Genomic DNA, 19,548 nt, shown 5'->3' on the forward strand with positions numbered 1-19,548 from the left:
CTGGATTTGAACTCAGGTCCTCTTGACTTCAGGGCAGGCACTCTATCCACTGCCCCATCCAGCTGCCCCCAAAATTTGTTAAATTGTGGGTTCTTATCCACAATGGATCATATTACTGAATGGGGGATCACAGAATTATGGTTTATTAGCAGTAAATATTTTATTTGTATACATATTCTATTTATCTACATACCTGGGATTTCATAAAAATTTCTTGGGTGAAAAGGGGTTGCCAAGTGGGAAAAGTTTAAGAAGCCCCAGATTAGAGCATAGGATTGAATCAAATAGGATAAAATTCAGCATGAAGAAGTGCAAATTTTTGCACTTGAAAAAATACTATAATTATTAGAAAGAGTAGGCATGATGAAAAAAAAAAGTTTGTCTGAAAAATGTATAAAGGCTCTAGTGGAGTGCATGAATGTGATATGGCAACCAATATTCTTCTAATCTAAACTTGGGACTACAATGAAAGTTTAGCTTCTAAGTAATGAAGAGGTGACAGCCCCCATTGCCTTTGTCAGATATCATTTAGAATATTGTGTTTAATTCTAGGAATCACAGTTTAAGAAGGACATTATTAAGCTGGAGAGGTCCAGAAGAGAGCCTAAAGTCCATGTTAAAGAACTGGGAATGTTTATCCTGAAGAATATAAAATTAGGGGTAGAAAGGGAGATGGAAGCATGATACAAGTCTTCAAGTGTTTGAAGGACTGGCTGATGGAAGAGGGATTAAACGTGTTCTGTTTGGCCCCAAAAGATAGAACCAAGAAAGTGAGTGGAAATTGCAGAATCACATTAAGCTTGATATCAGGAAAGCTTCCTCATAAATTGTGCTTTATGAAAGTGGAATGGGCTGCCTGAAGAGGGAGTTTCCCCTCCTTGAAAATCTTCAAGTGGAGATTGAAACACCATTTATCACTATGTTAGGATGGAGATTCCTTTTGAGTGTAAAATGGACTATATGGAACACCAAGGTTCCTTCTAGATAAAAAAGATCCTGTTAAATTTGCAAATTTTCTTTCTTTTTCCAAAAGACAAATATAAATTTAGTCAAGATTTATGTAGGTAATATCAGAATCTAGCAGCCTGGAGTGAAATTCAAAACTTGTGAGATACATATTTATTTGCAAAATATAATTTTTTTCTACTCTTCCTTTCATTTAATAGTATTGATCTGTAATTAAAGTTTAACTTGTTATATTAAAATTCCAAACAACTAACTGGTTTATTTGAATTGTAAATAAAGGACAATTCACAAATTTAATTATTCTTCTCTATTGAAAATTTAAATCTGGGGAGAAGTATTATGTATACTGTATTTATTTAGTTACATTTGAAAGGACAAAACATTTATAATATATCATATTTGATATTTTTAGCATCATTATTCTAAAAACTTCAGAGCACTTTATATTCATTGATAACCCTATGAATTAAGTAGTAAGCAGTCCAGTTACTTCCATTTAAAATGTGGAAATAGTGAAACATTGGGAATTTTAGTGAGCTGGTCAAGATTTCAGATTGTCATTAATCAGTCTTAGAATCAGAACTCTGATTCTGTTCTATATAGTGCAATTTTTGGTAGTCCATTAGTGATGCTTAGCTGATAATACTTTCTAACTAATAATGGAATCATTTTTTGAAATACAGGTACAAGTAGTTGGAATAACCTGTGCAGCTTGCCCATTCCCATGCATGAATAATCTTAAATTTCCAGTAGTTCTATTGGATGAGTGCAGTCAGATGACAGAACCTGCTTCACTCTTGCCCATTGCAAGGTAATTAAAATTTTTCTGTTTAAAAAAAGATACTTTAAAATTCCACAATCCTGAAGATTCTTCTCATCAGTTAACTATTTTCTAAGAGGAAGAAAAGTAGTAAAGAAAATTATATTTTTTTCTAAATGAAAGAAGAAAAACTTCTCTTCTTCAGAAGTAGGTACAGATGAACTTTATGAACTCCCATCTAGGTCTAATTTTCTGAGAAATCTCCATTTTCTTATCAATCAGATTGTAACAGAGAGATTGGTTTTTACTGAGGTATGAGAAAGGGAGGCAGCATGTACTGTGAGTATTGGCTCTCAAATTGGAAGACCTACCTTCAAATTCACCTGACACTAACTGTGAGATCTTAGGGAAAATTGCTTATCTCTAGGGGGCTCAGTTTCTTCCTGCTATAAAACGAAGGGGTTGAACTAGATGATTTCCTGAAGTTACCTCCAGTTCCAGATTTTTCATCATTGGATATCAGTAAGTTTGAAAATTTCCCTTCATTGAGAGGATCTCCTGCCATTCCACAGACAGGAAAATCTTTTCATAAAGCATTTCATATAATGGTGTGTAGTGTGTGGGTATGTGTATATGCATGTATGTGCTGAGAAAGCTAAGCCATCAAAGGTACATGGGTTTTGAGTTAAATAAATATAAATTATCTGTTCCTTTATTTGAATTTGTGTTAGATAATTTTTTTCAGTCAACCTGATTTAAATTTTTTGATTTTTTGAAATTTTTGCTTTAGGTTTAATTGTGAAAAGCTAGTTCTTGTTGGAGACCCCAAGCAGCTACCTCCTACCATTCAGGGTTCTGAAAGTGTTCATGATAGTGGGTTGGAACAGACTCTCTTTGACCGGCTTTGTTTAATGGTATGTAAAGTTGACATTGTCCAAATTAAGATTATAGATCATAATACAAAACTTTTGGGTATGTGAAGGAACTTATATTTGGGAAAACAGAATATCTACATGTGAAAAATCATACTTACAAAGCAACTTAATGAGTGCAAATTCAGATTATGTAAACTAAGTGCTTAGTCAGAAGAATCACTGCTGAGTGGGGCCATGTTTGTATGAAAACAGTAAATCTTATTAGAATACACTTTACTACACTGTTATCAGGTACACCAGATAGCTAAACAGATAGGAAGATTTTCACTGCAACATTTATACCTATCTAAAGCATACATTATTCTTGTTTGTTAACATCTGGGCCATCTGGGTTAACAGTAGAGTTCTACTGTTCATATTGACGTACACAATATTTTAAGTTGAAAATAATTTCATTTGAAAAATATTTCCTGCTCAATATTTTGACACAATAAAACTCTAATTACAGTATATTTTAACACATAAATCTTTTAGATAGATGATTTAAATTATTTTATGCAGGTGAGTCAGAAAACAAATCTCTTTTTAAAAATTTTTTCCTGGATATAGTGCAATACCTTACACATAGGTGTTCATTGAATAAAAAAAGTTTAGCCCAAAGAAAAACATTACTTTGTGATGAATTATGGTTTCTACATTAAACAGTATCTTGCAGTTATTTTACAATTAGTATCTTTGCACATACTAGGTGTGATATGATGATTATATGATATGATATGATAGATGTATATGATAGGTATGAGTTTCACCATAACCATAATGGGAAAGAAATTCCCTTCCACTGGGACACAATATCACACAGCAGTCCTAGTTTTAGCCTTAAACAGTCTCAAATGTCTAAAAGGCATCAATGGAGGGGAATTTCCTGTCATGGAGGTATGAGGTTCAGGCTTTCTATCTTTGGTGAAGGTGGGAGCTTCTGCCTGTGAAGGTGAAGCTATTAAGGGTCTTAATCCCAGTCCTGATTAGTGACTCAGAGATCTAGAGGAAAAAAAGCTTACCTACAGGGAAAGCATAAGGTTCAGTGACTAATCCCTTACTTTTTCTGAAGAAGATGAGGATAGTAGCTAGGCTGCCTATTCCACCCTGTCCAGGAGGTATAGCTACCAGGAAATATAGTTTAAGCTTGGGTCAACTTCTCTTGAATTAAATAGGGCTATATGGTCCAACTTATTACCCATCTAGCCAGTTTAGTAAGATTCTGATAGGAAGGGCTGACTTCAGGAATCATTATAGGAGACTTTATCAGCAGTGCATTGGTTGACACTTATTATCAGAGGTTGGTTGTAGATTTAAGCCCTTGCAGTGGTTCAAACAGTTAAACTTTTTTTTTAAATTAATTTTTAAAATTAATTTTATAATTTTTTGATAATACATGTGCATGGGGAATTTTTTTTACAACATTATCCCTTGTACTCACTTCTGTTCCGAATTTTCCCCTTTCCCTCTACCCCCTCCCCTAGATGACAGGCAATCCCATACATGTTAAATGTGTTATAGTATATATAGGAATATGTGTGCAAAACCAAATTTCTTGTTGCACAGTAAGAATTGGATTCAGAAGGTAAAAGTAACCTAGGAAGAAAGACAACAGTGCAAACAGTTTACATTCATTTCCCAGTGTTCCTTCTCTAGGTGTAGCTGATTCTGTCCATCATTGATCAACTGCAACTGAATTAGATCTTCTCTATGTTGAAGATATCCACTTCCATCAGAATACATCTTCATATAGTATTGTTGTTGAAGCAAACAGTTAAACTTGAAGGAAAGATGGGATACCAGGATTACCAATCAGGGAATTTGACAATACCTGTGAGAAAGAAGAATTGATTCCTGGGCATCAGCTAAGGGAGAGACACAATTAGGCTACTCAAGGGATTGGTAGTAATTGCTTTGTTCACTAGGAATTTGAAAGGATTTTATATAGGGATCTTTAAGAATGTTCCACTGATTATTTGCATAGTCATAATGTAAGTCTATCTTCTAGGGCAGAGTAAGGAAAAGACATGGGCATCTCAGACAATGATGGCTTAGGAATAAAGTGAAAGATGGTCACTTATATACATAATCAAGAAGGGTCAAAGTATGGTACAGAGTTCAACAAGGACCTGGCAAGTTTTCACAACAAATTAAAATTGCATCATTAGTCACAGTTAGAAGATGGACCCCAAATTACAAAAATAGATGTAATACATATTTAAGGATCACAAAATAATGTGTATTTTCACTAATTGCTGACTATGACAGTGTAATAGATAGAGTGTTAGTCAAGAAGACAGATTTGAATCCTGTCTCCTAAATTCTTAAATATATCCAAACCCTATTAAACAACAGTATTCAGCCTACATTTACTAATTGCCTGTTTTCTTAGGTACTATGGGATATAAAAGGGATATACAAAGATAAACTCCCTAAGGAGCTTAGAAAGCCAATAGAAGAAATATGACATATACATAAACAATTAATATAATTTTTAAAAAATCATAAGTCCATAAGAGAATGACAAAGAAAACACTAAGAGGAAGTTCAGAGGAGAAGAGATACTTTCAGCTTGAGAGATCAAGAAAGTTTTAATGGAAGAGATTATATTTAAGATGCAGCTTGAAGAGTGGGTTGGTTTTCAGGAAATGGAAATCAACTGCAAAGAGGAAAGTAAGCCTTTAGCTTGTATATATATGTGTGTGTTTATGCATATATATTTATATATACACATAGATAACTTGCTTACATTTTAAAACTCGTCTACTTAATAGTCTTTTAAAATCTTAATTTGTATATGTGACATTTGAGTTACTTCCAATCACTATAATGTGAAAAAAATTTGGGGTATCTTCCCAAATATTTATTTTATTAAATTAAAAAAAAAAAAAACTGCCATCAGTTCATCTGACTTCTCATGACCCCATTTGGAGTTTTCTTGGAAAAGTCACTAGAGTGGTTTGCCATTTCCTTTTCTGGCTCATTTTAAAATGAAGAAACTAAGGCCAAAAAAATTGTGACTTGCCCAGGGTCACACAGGTAGTGTCCAAGGCCAGATTTTAATTCAGGAAAATGAATCTTCCTTATGCCAGGCTCTATCTGACCCAGAATAATGTCTATTGACTCTCATTTGCCTTTCAAAGAAATGTAGCTAATTACCAAGGTATGATTTTTCTCTTATAGAAATTGCTGGCTTTTCCTCCAGCAGGTTATGCTTGCTTACATGTTTATTAGTCCTATATTTATTTGTTAATATGTATTATTTTTAAAATTTTTCAAAATGCTTTAGTATTATTTCAAAACTATTTTCAAATAGATTTCTAAGAAAATTTAAGACAGATAGAAATCCTTATTATACTAAAGTATAATGGTGTTTTTAAATCTAAAGCACTTGGAATCTTGATCTTTTGATTTATCAAAATAATTGATCTCCAGCAGTGTCATCATGGAAGAAGTCTTCTACCATAAACTGAGAAAGAAAATTATTTACCGGCAGGATTTTCTGTTGTCTGTAATTTTTTTCCCTAAGGACCACATTTCAAATTTTGGCCCAGGCTATAATTGCCCTTAGCATCTGAAAACAATCTCACACAACCTTTATTGGATAATTGATTTAAAACAAATATTTAAATTCAGTAGTTTGGGAGAATTATATTGGTTTATTCTAGAAATATTTTTGGTTAACATCTTTGATTTTTAGTATTTGTTAATTTAACATTATTTAGCTCTTAACCCATGTAATATCACATCTGGCAATTTAAAAATTCCTTTAAACATTATTATTCCTTTTAATTGGAAAATATAAGTATATTGGATTTTTTTAACCTGTCTTGCTTTTCTACACTTAAACTCCCTAGGGTCACAAAACAATTCTATTGAGAACTCAGTACCGTTGTCACCCTACTATAAGTGCTATAGCAAATGATCTCTTCTATGAAGGAAACTTAATAAATGGCATTTCCGAAATAGAAAGGAGCCCTTTATTGGAATGGTTGCCAACTCTGTGTTTCTATAATGTCAAAGGAATTGAACAGGTAATTAAACTTTTTAAATCTCCACAAAATTTTGCTTATAAGATTCGTAGGCCTTTCATGGAGAGTAATTTAAGACCTATTTCCTATTCCAGATTGAAAAAGAAAGCTTCCAAAATGTGGCAGAAGCAGCTTTTACACTCAAGCTTATTCAATCACTGATTGCAAGTGGAATAGAAGGATCCATGATTGGGGTGATAACATTATACAAATCACAAATGTACAAGGTTTGTGTGTATCTCTTAGCCAGATGTGACCATAAAACTTTTCCATTTGGTATTTATGTTTTATATCAATTTTACATCTTTGGTTTTTAAAGTCTATTGTTACTTACAGGATTATAACTGAAATGTTCTGGTTTTAGTCTGAATGGTCTGGCTTTTGGTATCTTTAATTAAATATATGTCTAACAAGGTTTAATTAAATTCATTTAACAGCTGTTACAAAAAGAATGCAAATAAACACATTAGAGGGGAGGGAGTATGGTGCATGCTTTATGTTTTGAAACAGATGGTATTGAATTTGTTTTCAAAAATGGGCTTTCATTATTACATTTCAGTAGCAAATAAAGGGCAATACTACATGTTAATGTATACATGTTGAAGTACTTTTTAAAAATCTGTTTTCATTAGTAGTGTATCCATTTGTCCAAAATTTGTACATTCAGAAAAATTCTATTATCAATGGATAGATGATTAGTTCTGATTTTGCCTTGGAATTAATACTGTTTGTGTAGCTAATAGTTCAGAAGTGATTTAACTAAATAAAGCAGGGCTGCAAAGGAATAAAGAATTACAAATTGCCTATTTGCCAGAAAACTGAAAGTTTAAACTTGAGCATGTGTACTCAATAGCTGTAAGATTTTGTGACCTATGCTCAGCCAGCACATGCTTCAAGAATGTTTCTCCTATAGGTTGAATGTGACCAAAGTTCTTTAGTATCCTAACCAGAGACATCAAAGAGTAGTCCACAAAAGAACTACCTTTAAAGAACAATCTTCTCTCTTCTGTAGCTTTGCACTCTATTTAGCACTGCACATTGTGATCATCCTAACCTCAGGGCTGTCCAGGTGTCCACCGTTGATGCCTTTCAGGGAGCAGAGAAGGAGATAATCATCCTGTCTTGTGTGAGGACAAAACAAGTTGGATTCATTGACTCAGAAAAAAGAATGAATGTTGCCCTGACAAGAGGGAAAAGGCACTTGTTGATTGTGGGGAATTTGGACTGTTTAAAGAAGAATAGACTGTGGGGAAAGGTGATCCAATACTGTGAAGGTAAAGTGAGAATATGAAAAACTTACCAATATTGAATTAAACTTGTTTTCTGAAAGATTTTTCTTCCTTGGGAAAAAAAATGCAGCATTGTTTTTTAGGCATGTTTCAGATATGATTATAACTTACCTTTATTTTCTCTCAAACACTGAAATGTTTTTCACCAGCCTAGGAAGCTCTGCCAATATATCTTTGATGAAGTAAAAATGTGCATTTTCTTTTTCAGAGCAAGAAAATGGATTACAGCATTCAAGTCAGTGTGAGCCACACCTGAACCTCCTTCTTAAAAGATATTTGGAGAAAAAGGTAGAAGAAAAAGAAAAAAGTAAAAAAAAGAATTCTAAAAACAAATCTTTTTAACAAAAATATGTGATATAATCTGCTATTTATGTGAATTAAAAAGCATTTGATAAGAATTTTTTTATTATTAGAAAATTCTGAATACAGAAAATATTAGTCTACTCTCCTTATTTTTTCCCACACTGCTTATAATGGTTCCTTTAAATGAGAGGCGAATATAAATAAATACATGTTTTAAAAAAAAACTTCAATATATTCTTCTTTTCTTTCATTTTTTTTTTTTTTTTTTTTTTTTTTTTGCTGAGGCAGTTGGGGTTAAGTGACTTGCCCAGGGTCACATTGCTAGGAATCACATTGCTAGGAAGTGTTAAGTGTCTGAGATCAGATTTGAACTCAGGTCCTCCTGAATTCAAGGCTGGTGCTCTATCCACTATGCCACCTAGCTGCCCCCAAAATTCAAGATATTGAATAAGCACCTCAACAATGGTTTCATCTAAAGAAATACAAATTATTTAAGTACTGTGATATAGAATATAATATAAACTAAAATGTACATGGGAAAATGACATATACTAGGATTATACAATTTCTGAAGTAATTGCTTCCAGGGTCTGTATTTCCAAAACCACTTAGTATATTGAGGCTTATTTTTCATGGTTCTTTCAAGGTTTTGGGGGGGGGGGGTCCTTATCAAAGTTTTTTGCATCATTTCTCCTTGTTTAACATGTAAGAAATTGCTACAAACCTAGCATTTCAGGATATGAATAATATGGTAATAGGGTCCAGTATTTCTCAAGATCCTAATTGGCAGTTTTGCACCTTATAAATAATTCCAAAGAATGTTCTTTTTGTTGTTGTATTTTTACCAATTTTGTAATTGTTGAGTCAGTTATGTATTGTCCAACTCTGTGATCCCATTTGGAGTTTTCTTGCCAAAGATACTGCAATGGTTTGCCATTTTCTTCAAATTATTTTATAGATTAGAAAACCAAGACAAGCAGGATAAATTGATTAAGGATTAAGGCCATTCTAGTTAAGTGTCTGAGTCTGGATTTGAACTCATGAAGATGAGTCTTCCTCATTCCTAAGCTCAGTGCTCTTTCCATTGCAGGACTTAGCTTCTGATTTTATCAGCTTATACATTGCTTTATGAAAAGAAAATAATATGTAAATGCAATTTTGATGTTTTTCAAGTATAGTGAGATACAGTAGAACAGTATTTAAAATATCTTATAGTGATAACTCCATCTTATAGCCTGCAATTGAAATTACATAAAACTATGCCTCCTAACTTTGTGTTTAATTAAACAATTTAAAATAAAACAAAAATATCTATATTTTTGCCTTATGGTCTAAACATTTTATAAGCTTAATAAGATTTTTATTTTATCATTATTTCTATCAATTTTATAAGCAGAATATAAAAAGCAAAAAAAAAATTGAGCTCAGATTCACTCCCTCCCTCTCTAATCAATGAGAAAACACATGTGACATTATGCAAAATATTACCATAAAAATCATGTTATGAAAGAAAATAGAACTTCCCCACCCCCAAAAAAAACTCAGGAAAAAAAATTTTTTTTAAAGTATGTTTCAATCTATATTCAGAAACAATTAGTTCTTTCTTTGGGTATGGATAGCATTATTTAATCATAAGTCCTTCAGAGTAGTCTTGAATCATTGCTGAGAATAATAAAGTCATTCACACATTGATTATCCCACAACATTGATATTACTTTATATGCAGCATGAGCTCATGGAAGTCTTTCTAAGTTTTTTTGAGAATATCTGGTCACCATTTTTTATAGAACAATAATATTCCATCATAATCACATAATAAAATTAAATTATTTCCCAATTGATGAGCATCCCTAAATTCCTGATTCTTTTCCCCAACAAAAAGAGCTGGTATGAATATTTTTTCTACATATAGATCCTTTTCCTTTAAAAAAATCTTTTGAAATACATGCCTAGTAGTGGTATTGTTAGATCAAATGGTATGCATGATTTTATAGCCCTTTGGGCATAGTTCCAAAGTACTCTACAGAATTGTTGAATCAACCAACAATTCATTAATGTCTCATTTTTCCCATGTTTCCTCTAACATTTATAATTTTTCTTTTCTGGCCCATTAGCTAGTCAAAAGCTGGCTATTACCTATATCTTATAGGTATAAGATAGTATCTTAGATTATTTTAATTTACATTTTTCCAATCAATTGTGTTAGTGGGTTAGTTTTTTTAAATAGCTATAAGTAACTTGGTTACTTCATTTGAAAACTTCATATGTTTTGTTTATCAATTGAGGAGTGGTTCTTATTTTTTATAAATTTGACTCTTTTTCTGTTTGAAAAATAAGACAGAGAAACACTTCAAAAATATTTTCACAATTATTACTCCTGTTTATTTTATTCTCTCTCTCGTTTCATCCTGTCCTTCCTCAAAAGTGTTTTGCTTCTGACTACCCTATTCCCCAATATAAATTTCCTTCTATTACCCTCCTTGCTTCTTGCATCCTCTTCTCTTCTTACTTTCCTCAGGATAAGATAGATTTCTATGCCCAATTGAATGTACATATTATTTCCTCTTTGAGCTAATTCTGATGTGTGTAAGATTCACTCATTCTCCCTCATCTCCCTTTCCCACTCCAAGTAAAAGCTTTTTCATGCTACTTCTATGCCTCTTTTGTGCCATTCTGCCTCTCCCCTTTTTTTCCTCCCAGTACATTTCTCCCTTATCCCTTAATTTTAATTTTATAGATATTATCCCTACATTCAACTCACAGTTCTGCCTTCTGTCTATATATATATATATATATGTATATATATTTTAGGTGCCCTAACAATGGAAAAATCCTTATGAATTATAAGTATCATCCTCTCATGTAAGAATGTAAACAGATTAACCTTATGAATTCCCTTATGATTTCCTTTTTCCTGATTTTTTTCCTCCTGAAGCAATTGGGATTAAGTGATTTGCCCAAGGTCACATAGCTAGGAAGCTAGGAAGAAATATTAGGAAGTATTAAGTATTTGAACTCTTGACTTCAGGGCTGTTGCTCTATCCACTGTGCCACCTAGCCTCCCTATTAATAGATTTTATTAAAAAGAAAAGTAGAACACTGCTACACACTTGACCATGAAAAATCATGGGACTCAGGTTTTTATAAACCTGAAAATAAACTACCTAGGAAAAAACATTGTTTTTGATAAAAACTACTAGGAAAACTAGGAAGCAATCTGGCATAAATTAGGTTTACACCAGCTTCTTATATCATATTCTTCAATAAATTAAAAATGGATATGTAACCTGATTATCAATACAATACACACACACACAAATCGGAAGATGACATCATATGTCTTTCACAGATATGTGTAGAAACTGAAGAATAGAGGCAATTGCCAAAAATAAAATAGAAAATTTTAATAATACTTAAAATTGAAAGCCTTTGGTACAAGCAAAATTAAAAGATCTAGTATCAGTAATGGGATAGGCTGTGTAAAAAAAATTTTGCAACAAATATCTGATTAGGGTATAATATCCAAGATATTTAGACAACTAACAGAAATATATAAGACCAAAAAGCTGTTTCCCAGGAGAGAAGTAGTGAAAGAGTATGAACAATCTGAAAAGAAAAATTATAAATTTTAAAAACCATGTGAAAAACTGTGCATACCCTTTGATCCAGCAGTATCTCTACTGGTTCTGTATTCCAAAGAGATCATACAAAAGGGAAAAGGATCCATATGTGCAAAAATGTTTGTAACAGCCCTTTTGTAGAGGAAATTGAATGGAAGCCTATCAGTTGGGGAATGGCTGAATAAGTTATGGTATAGTAATATAATGGAAAATTATTGTTCTCTAAGAAATGATCAGCAGGATCATTTCAGAAAGTCTTGGAGAGGCTTACATGAACTGATGCTAAATGAAATGAGTAGAACCAAGAAAACATTGTACACAGCAACAATATGTTAGGATAAACTGTGAAAAACTTAGCTCTTTTCAAAATGAGGTGATACAAGGCAATTCCAATAGATTTGTGATGGAGAGAGCCATCTGCATCCAGAAAGAGGACTATGGGACCACATATGTGGATTACAACATAATATTTTCACCTTTTTGTTATTGTTGTTTGCTTGCTTGTTTTTTTTCTCATTTTTTTTCATCTGATTTTTCTTGTGCAGATTGATAAATGTGGAAATATATTTAGAAGAATTGCATATGTTTAACCTATATTGGATTGTCTAGGGGAAGGGAAAGGTGGGGAGAGAAGGAAAAAATTTGGAACACAAGGTTTTGCAAGGATAAATATTGAAAACTATCTTTGCATGTGTTTTGAAAAATAAAAAGCTATTGTTGTTAAAATTGTGAAAGAATGTTCTATATTACTAATATGAAAAAAATGCAAATCAAAACAATTCTGAGATTTCAGCTCTTGCTGAGTAAATTGTCAAAGAATACAGAAGATGATATTTGCCCATGTTCGAGGGAATGTGGAGAGATAAACATAATAATACATTATTAGTGAAATTGTGAATTAATACAACCATTATGAAAAGAAATTTGGAGTTATGCAAATAAAATTACTAACATGTCCATAGAAATCCTACTCCTGGGAAATATATCCCAAGGAAGACAATGAGGAAAAAATGTATTCCATATAAACAAAAATAATTTAGAACATTACTTTTTGTAATCATTGTAGTACTCAAGAATTACAAACAAAATGAATGCCTACTAACTGGGAATGATTAAACAGATTATGGTGCATAAATGTAATGGAAATTTATTGGTCAGTAAGAAATGAGGAACGTGAGTTCAGAGAATGAATAGACTTACGGAAAGTAACATAAAATGAATCAGGCAGAATGAGTAAACCATTACATACAATGACTACAAATCATGTAAATGACAGTAACAAAACAATCAAAACTAAAAGTTTTAAACCAAGTTTGACTGAGTTTATTATTATTATTATATATAATGTATAGGATATATTAATATAGCCTATTAAAGAACATATGAAAAAATACTTCCCCATTCCTTTGCAGAGATGGCAATTCATGGATATGAAATATTACAATTTCAGATTTTTTCAATGTATTGAAATTGGTTTTGAGGAATTTTTTTCTCTTTCTCTTATTTTTATTCTTTGTTATAAGGCTAACCTATATATGTTCTGAGGCATTCTTATCCTAACTACCCCTTCAATTGAGTCTCAGGTCCCAGAGCAAGAGTACATAGCCACATCCATTTCTGTGTGAATCTTTGATGTATGGATGTTGTAATTCTCTAGTATCATTAGTTTCAGCCCTCCATAATGTGAATCCTCTGAAGGTTATTAACTGAGAACAATTTTATTTAGCCTTCCTTGATTAACTTTTATAAAGATGTGCTAACCAATGTATTTCTGCAAAAACAGTTGATTGAAAACATCCCTCCAAAAGTGATTCCAGCAGGAAATACAGGGTCCAGGGGAAGGTAGTCTTAATGCTATAAATTAGACCCTCTTCTCCATTCATTTACTTAGTGCTCTTGTCTCAGTTTCGGCTGTAAACGTTTAACTTAGTTTACTTTCATGCAAGTTAATACAGACTTTGTTTCTATTTTGGTAGACACAGCTTTTTTAAATTTTTTAAGTGAGATGATATTTTTCAATATCCATCATAACAATTTCTAAGTGGGGCAGCTAGGTGGTGCAGTGGATAGAGCATCAGCCCTGAAGTTCAGGAGGACCTGAGTTCAAATGTGGTCTCAGGCACTTAACACTTCCTAACTGTGTGACCCTGGGCAAGTCACTTAACCCCAATTGCCTCAAAAAATAAAAACATTTTATAAGTAACTTGGCAAACAACACCTTTGCTACTTTTAAATTTGTAGAACAATCTGATTGTTAATAAGTTTCATATCCGAAAGGCAAATAAAAGAATCCCATAAAGTATATTGAAAATATCAATATTGTTTCTCCCTTGATGATTTTATCTTATCTGTAATCTTTTTTGTGAAAGGTGATGTTTATGAATGTTATGACAAAGAACTTGTACAGAGAATTCTGTGTGTGGCAATGCTCATTAATATATATATGACAAAAACAGCAGCAAGATCAAAATTTTTGATTTTGGAATACTCTGAACAAATTCTTAGATGTTGGGTGCTGTTGACTTTCATTTATTGAGAGAAGACAGCTGTGAAATAACTTTACACTAATTTGATTTTTTTTATATTAAATAAAGGAAGAGCTGGAAATTGATGATTTTGTTATTGGATTGTAAATAAAATAATCGTTATCAAAAATTAGTTCAACACTAATTTGAAATGTCTGCTTTGTAATTAATGATGAGTAAAAATAGTCTTTAATATAGATGTGTTTTGTTTTACATAATTAATTTTGATTACAAACTATGGAAGAAAAAAATGTAATCCCAACCCAACTGCACTTTAGCCTTTCAAATTTTTTAGTCCCAAAACATTGTGACTTATAACTTCTTTGTTTATTTTAAGTGTATCTCTTTATTCTTTGTTTCCCAGATTCTGTGCTTATACTTACTAATTTCAGACAGATCTGGGACTAGTCAAAATAATATTTAGACATTATCTGAAATGCTAAGTCTTTGAGATGAAAGACAAAAACAACAAGAAGAATAAATCAAAGCTATTAAAAGAACAAGGGTTGGGTGGTTTAGGCATCTCTTTGATACCAAACTGTTTTCTGGGAGAGCAAAGATCATGGATCTGGAAGGAGGCGGGGGAGGACAGGAGGAAAAAAGAATTTTAACAGCTCCTGACATATAGTAGGAGCTACTCTCATGGAGCTTATAACTAATGGAGAAGAAAAGATGAAAAAAAAAAAATACATACAAAGCAAGCTATATGCAATGAATAGGAAATAATAGAGGGAAGACACAAAAATCCTCTTAAAGGAATTAGTGAACACTTCCTGTTGAAGATGGGATTTTAGTTGGTACTTAAAAGGAAGCCAGGGAGGATGTTAGGGCTGAGGAGGGAAAGCATTCCAAACATGAGAAACAATCAGAGTGAATAGATAGAGTGTCTTATTTATGCAACAGCCAGGAGACCAGTGTCACTGGATGGAAGAGTACTTGTCAGGGAGGAAGAAGACTGGGAAGGTAAGACTTAGAGATTATGAAGTGCTTTGAATGCTAAGCAGAGCATTTTGTATATGTTCCTGGAAGCAATAGGGAGCCATTGAAGAGGGGAGTGATGCAGTTGGATCTATATTTTTAGGAAAATCACTTTAATGGCTGAATAGAGAATGGACTGGAGTAGAGAGAGGTTGAGGCATGCAAATCCACCAGCAGGCTATTGCAGTTATTGAGGTATGAGATAATGAGGGCCTGCACCAGAGTCCTGGCAATGTCAGAGGAAAGAAGGAGGTTATAATTAAGAGATGTTGCAAAAGTGAAATCAATAGAGCCTAGCAACAGCTTGGATATAAGTGGTGAGAAAGATTCTGCTGTTGCTTCCTCAAAAACCCAAAGGAAAGTTTGGATTAGTAATATGAAAATTTCCAAATCTTAAGGAATCTAACTTAAGGCTTGATCTCATAAAATTCCTTCCCATCTGAGCTTTTCAGGATCCTGATCTTGGTTTGGAGTTTGTGTCATACAGATGCAAATTCATCCCTGTTAATAACTCCAGTGGATGTGACTGGTTTTACTCTGGTCCTGTTCCCTTTCCTGTACATAGCAGTATCCTCTAGCTTTAGTTTTGGTATTGGTATGGTCTGGGAGCAAAGTGATATTGGCTTTCCCTTGCTCTATGGAACTCCCTGCCAGCAGTATACAATTGGAAGCCATAGTCCTTATCCCTGAGCTAGACTGCTTCTATATTGGGCCTTCCTGGCTGTGCTACCTCCCCAATGCCCAAGACTAAAGCTGTTTGTTGTGCTGGGCTGGCCTGAAAATAACAGCATTCACTTTAGTTTACCTTTGGATTTCCCTTTCATCACTAAAGCTGTTCTTATTAAACTGTGGGTTTGAGAGAGTTGGACTGCATTGACTCCACCATCTTGCCAGTTCTCTCCAACAGAAACAATTTAAAACTGCAGTACACAATATTTGACAAACCTTTTTTTCAAGGACTGTTGGAAAAAATGTAAAGTCATTGCTATTAAAAAAAATGGGAGGAAGATCAAGTATTATTCACAATAATGGCTAAGGGTAAAATGCATAATTAAACAAGGAGTAGGGAAAATTATAAAAAAAATAATTTTGGGGGGCAGCTAGGTGGCACAGTGGATAGAGCACCAGCCTTGAATTCAGGAGGACGCGAGTTCAAATCTGATCTCAGACACTTAACACTTCCTAGCTGTGTGACCCTGGGCAAGTCACTTACCCCCAGCCTCAGGGGGGAAAAATTTTTGACTATGTAAAACTGAAAAATTTTGCAAGAATAAATTTAATGAAAACAATTAGGAGAGAAGCAAAAACTAAGAAAATACGTGCATTAAATATAATTTAATGATATCCACTTATCAGAATATCCAAAATATACAGAATAAAAAAGATATCTAGAATATCCAGAATACTGTTCAGAATATCCAAAATAAAGAATTGGCATATTTATAATACCAAAAGCTATTTCCCAATAGATTAATCACCAAAGGGCATAAACAGTTTCCTAGAGATGAATTGCAAACTTCAAATAATGACATGAAAATACAATCCAAATCAGTAGAACTGGAGAAATGCAAAGTAAAACCATGCTGAGATTTTACTTTGTACCATAATCTAAATAAATAAATAACCAAAAAGAATTGAGTAATGAAAAGAATGAAAATCAAGAAAAGAAAAATAGTTATCTTTTTTTTTTGTTTGTTTCAGATAAGTGTTATTATCCCATATGTAATTATATCTTAAATATAGTGCTATGTGAATTACTTATGTCAAGGAATAATTTTGATATGGTTAATTTTGTGACATGCCACCAAAACCATTTGGTATTGGCTAAGAAATAGACCAGTCGATCAGTGGAACAGATTAGGTACAAAGGACAAAAAGGGGTACATCTATAGCAATCTAGTGTTTGACAAACCCAAAGATACCAACATTTGGGATAAAAATTCATTATTTGAAAAAAACTGTTGGGAAAACTGGAAATTAGTATGGCAGAAATTAGATATGGATCCACACTTAACACCATAAGATCAAAATGGATCCATGGTTTAGGCATAAAGAATGAGATCATAAATAGATTAGAAGAACTGAGAATAGTCTACCTCTCAGACCTGTGGAGGAGGAAGGAATTTATGACCAGAGGAGAACTAGAGATCATTATCGATCACAAAATAGAAGATTTTGATTACATCAAACTAAAAAGTTTCTGTACAAACAATACTAATGCAAACAAGATTAGAAGGGAAGTAACAAATTGGGAAAATATTTTTAAAAATAAAGGTTCTGACAAAGGTCTCATCCAAAATATATAGAGAACTGACCCTAATTTATAAGAAATCAAACCATTCTCCAATTGATAAATGGTCAAAGGATATGAACAGACAAAACTCAGATGATGAAATTGAAATTATATCCACTCATATGAAAGAGTGTTCCAAATCATTACTGATCAGGGAAATACAAATTAAGACAACTCTGAGATACCACTACACACCTGTCAGATTGGCTAAGATGACAGGAACAAATAATGATGAATGTTGGAGGGGATGTGGGAAAACTGGGACACTGATACATTGTTGGTGGAGTTGTGAAAGAATCCAGCCATTCTGGAGAGCAATTTGGAACTATGCCCAAAAAGTTATCAAATTGTGCATACCCTTTGATCCAGCATTGCTGCTATTGGGCTTATATCCCAAAGAAACACTAAAGAGGGGAAAGGGAACTCTATGTGCAAAAATGTTTGTGGCAGCTCTTTTCGTAGTGGCTAGAAACTGGAAGATGAATGGATGCCCATCAATTGGAGAATGGTTGGGTAAATTATGGTATATGAAGGTTATGGAATATTATTGCTCTGTAAGAAATGACCAACAGGAGGAATACAGAGAGGCTTGGAGAGACTTACATCAACTGATGCTGAGTGAAATGAGCAGAACCAGAAGATCACTATATCCTTCAACAACAATGCTGTATGAAGATGTATTCTGATGGAAGTGGATACCTTCAACATAAAGAAGATCCAACTCACTTCCAGTTGATCAATGATGGACAGAAATAACTACACCCAGAGAAGGAACACTGGGAATTGAATATAAAATATTAGCACTACTGTCTATCTACCCAGGTTACTTATACCTTGGGAATCTAATACTTCACGTGCAACAAGAAAATGGTATTTACACACATATATTGTATCTAGGTTATACTGTAACACATGTAAAATGTATGGGATTGCCTGTCATCTAGGGGAGGGAGTAGAGGGAGGGAGGGGAAAATTTGGAAAAATGAATACAAGGAATAATGTTATTGAAAAAATTACTCATGCATATGTACTGTCAAAAATTTTTATAATTATAAAATTAAAAAAATAATAAAAAATAAAAAAAATTTGTGACATGCAATGTACATGTGTGATTTTGCTGATACCAGGCTAACTCAGAACATCTAAATTTAACAAAATAAAAACATATAGAGCTAGTTGCCTCAACTTTAGATAAGTGTTGGATTTATACTATACACATAAATTTCATTGACTTCTTTTGTTTTATTTTTAGTTCTGTACTTTTTAAAAAATGTCATTTCTTGTAAGTGCCTACTGCTCTTTGACTCTGTTTTTAGTAAAAGAAGAAAAAAAACAAAGAAGATGAACTTTGCAGCTACTTTGTGTCCTGGTGAGCTAACTAGATTTTGTTGTTGTTGTTGTTTGCCTTGTTTAAAAATAACCTGAGTTATGTTTCTGTGATCTCTGTTCTGATCAGACAGTGAAACATTCAGATTGAATGGTGATGTGATCTGTAGAGGCCAGAGATAGCTACTTTGATGGTCTTTATAATTTTTTGGTTTAAAGTGATAATTATAATGCACTTTAAGAGTAATATTTTCTAAATGATTCTTGAGTAATAAGTTGAAAGACTGTAAAAGGCATGTTCTATTAAAGAGGAAAATGACCAACTAAAGATTTGTGAAAATCAACAGTCAAAACTATGAGCAGAGAAGCAGTTTTGTATAATGCAGGAGATTCTTAATGCACTAATAATATCAAAACCTAAAATAAAGAATAATGACAACTCAAACATGAAGTTCTCCCCTTGGTTTTCTCTGCCAACTTTCTGTGCCTATGTACTTACTTTCCCCAATGGTATAATGATCCAGATTTTGATATATTTTATTA

The 19,548-nt window shown here is 32.9% G+C and overlaps 1 protein-coding gene across 1 annotated transcript in view; it reads left to right on the top strand.

The window, feature by feature from the left end:
* The window catches only part of ZGRF1 (zinc finger GRF-type containing 1), a 97,578-nt gene extending 89,110 nt beyond the window's left edge, over positions 1-8,468 (top strand). The window contains 6 exon segments of the mRNA XM_074275162.1: positions 1,650-1,777; positions 2,517-2,640; positions 6,498-6,674; positions 6,767-6,898; positions 7,684-7,945; positions 8,169-8,468. Of these exon segments, the coding sequence (XP_074131263.1) occupies positions 1,650-1,777; positions 2,517-2,640; positions 6,498-6,674; positions 6,767-6,898; positions 7,684-7,945; positions 8,169-8,302 (957 nt within the window). The 3' untranslated portion in view covers positions 8,303-8,468.
* The last annotated feature ends 11,080 nt before the right edge of the window (positions 8,469-19,548 follow it).

The sequence above is a fragment of the Sminthopsis crassicaudata genome, chromosome 6 (assembly GCF_048593235.1).
Source record: "Sminthopsis crassicaudata isolate SCR6 chromosome 6, ASM4859323v1, whole genome shotgun sequence".
Classification (NCBI taxonomy): Eukaryota; Metazoa; Chordata; class Mammalia; order Dasyuromorphia; family Dasyuridae; genus Sminthopsis; species Sminthopsis crassicaudata.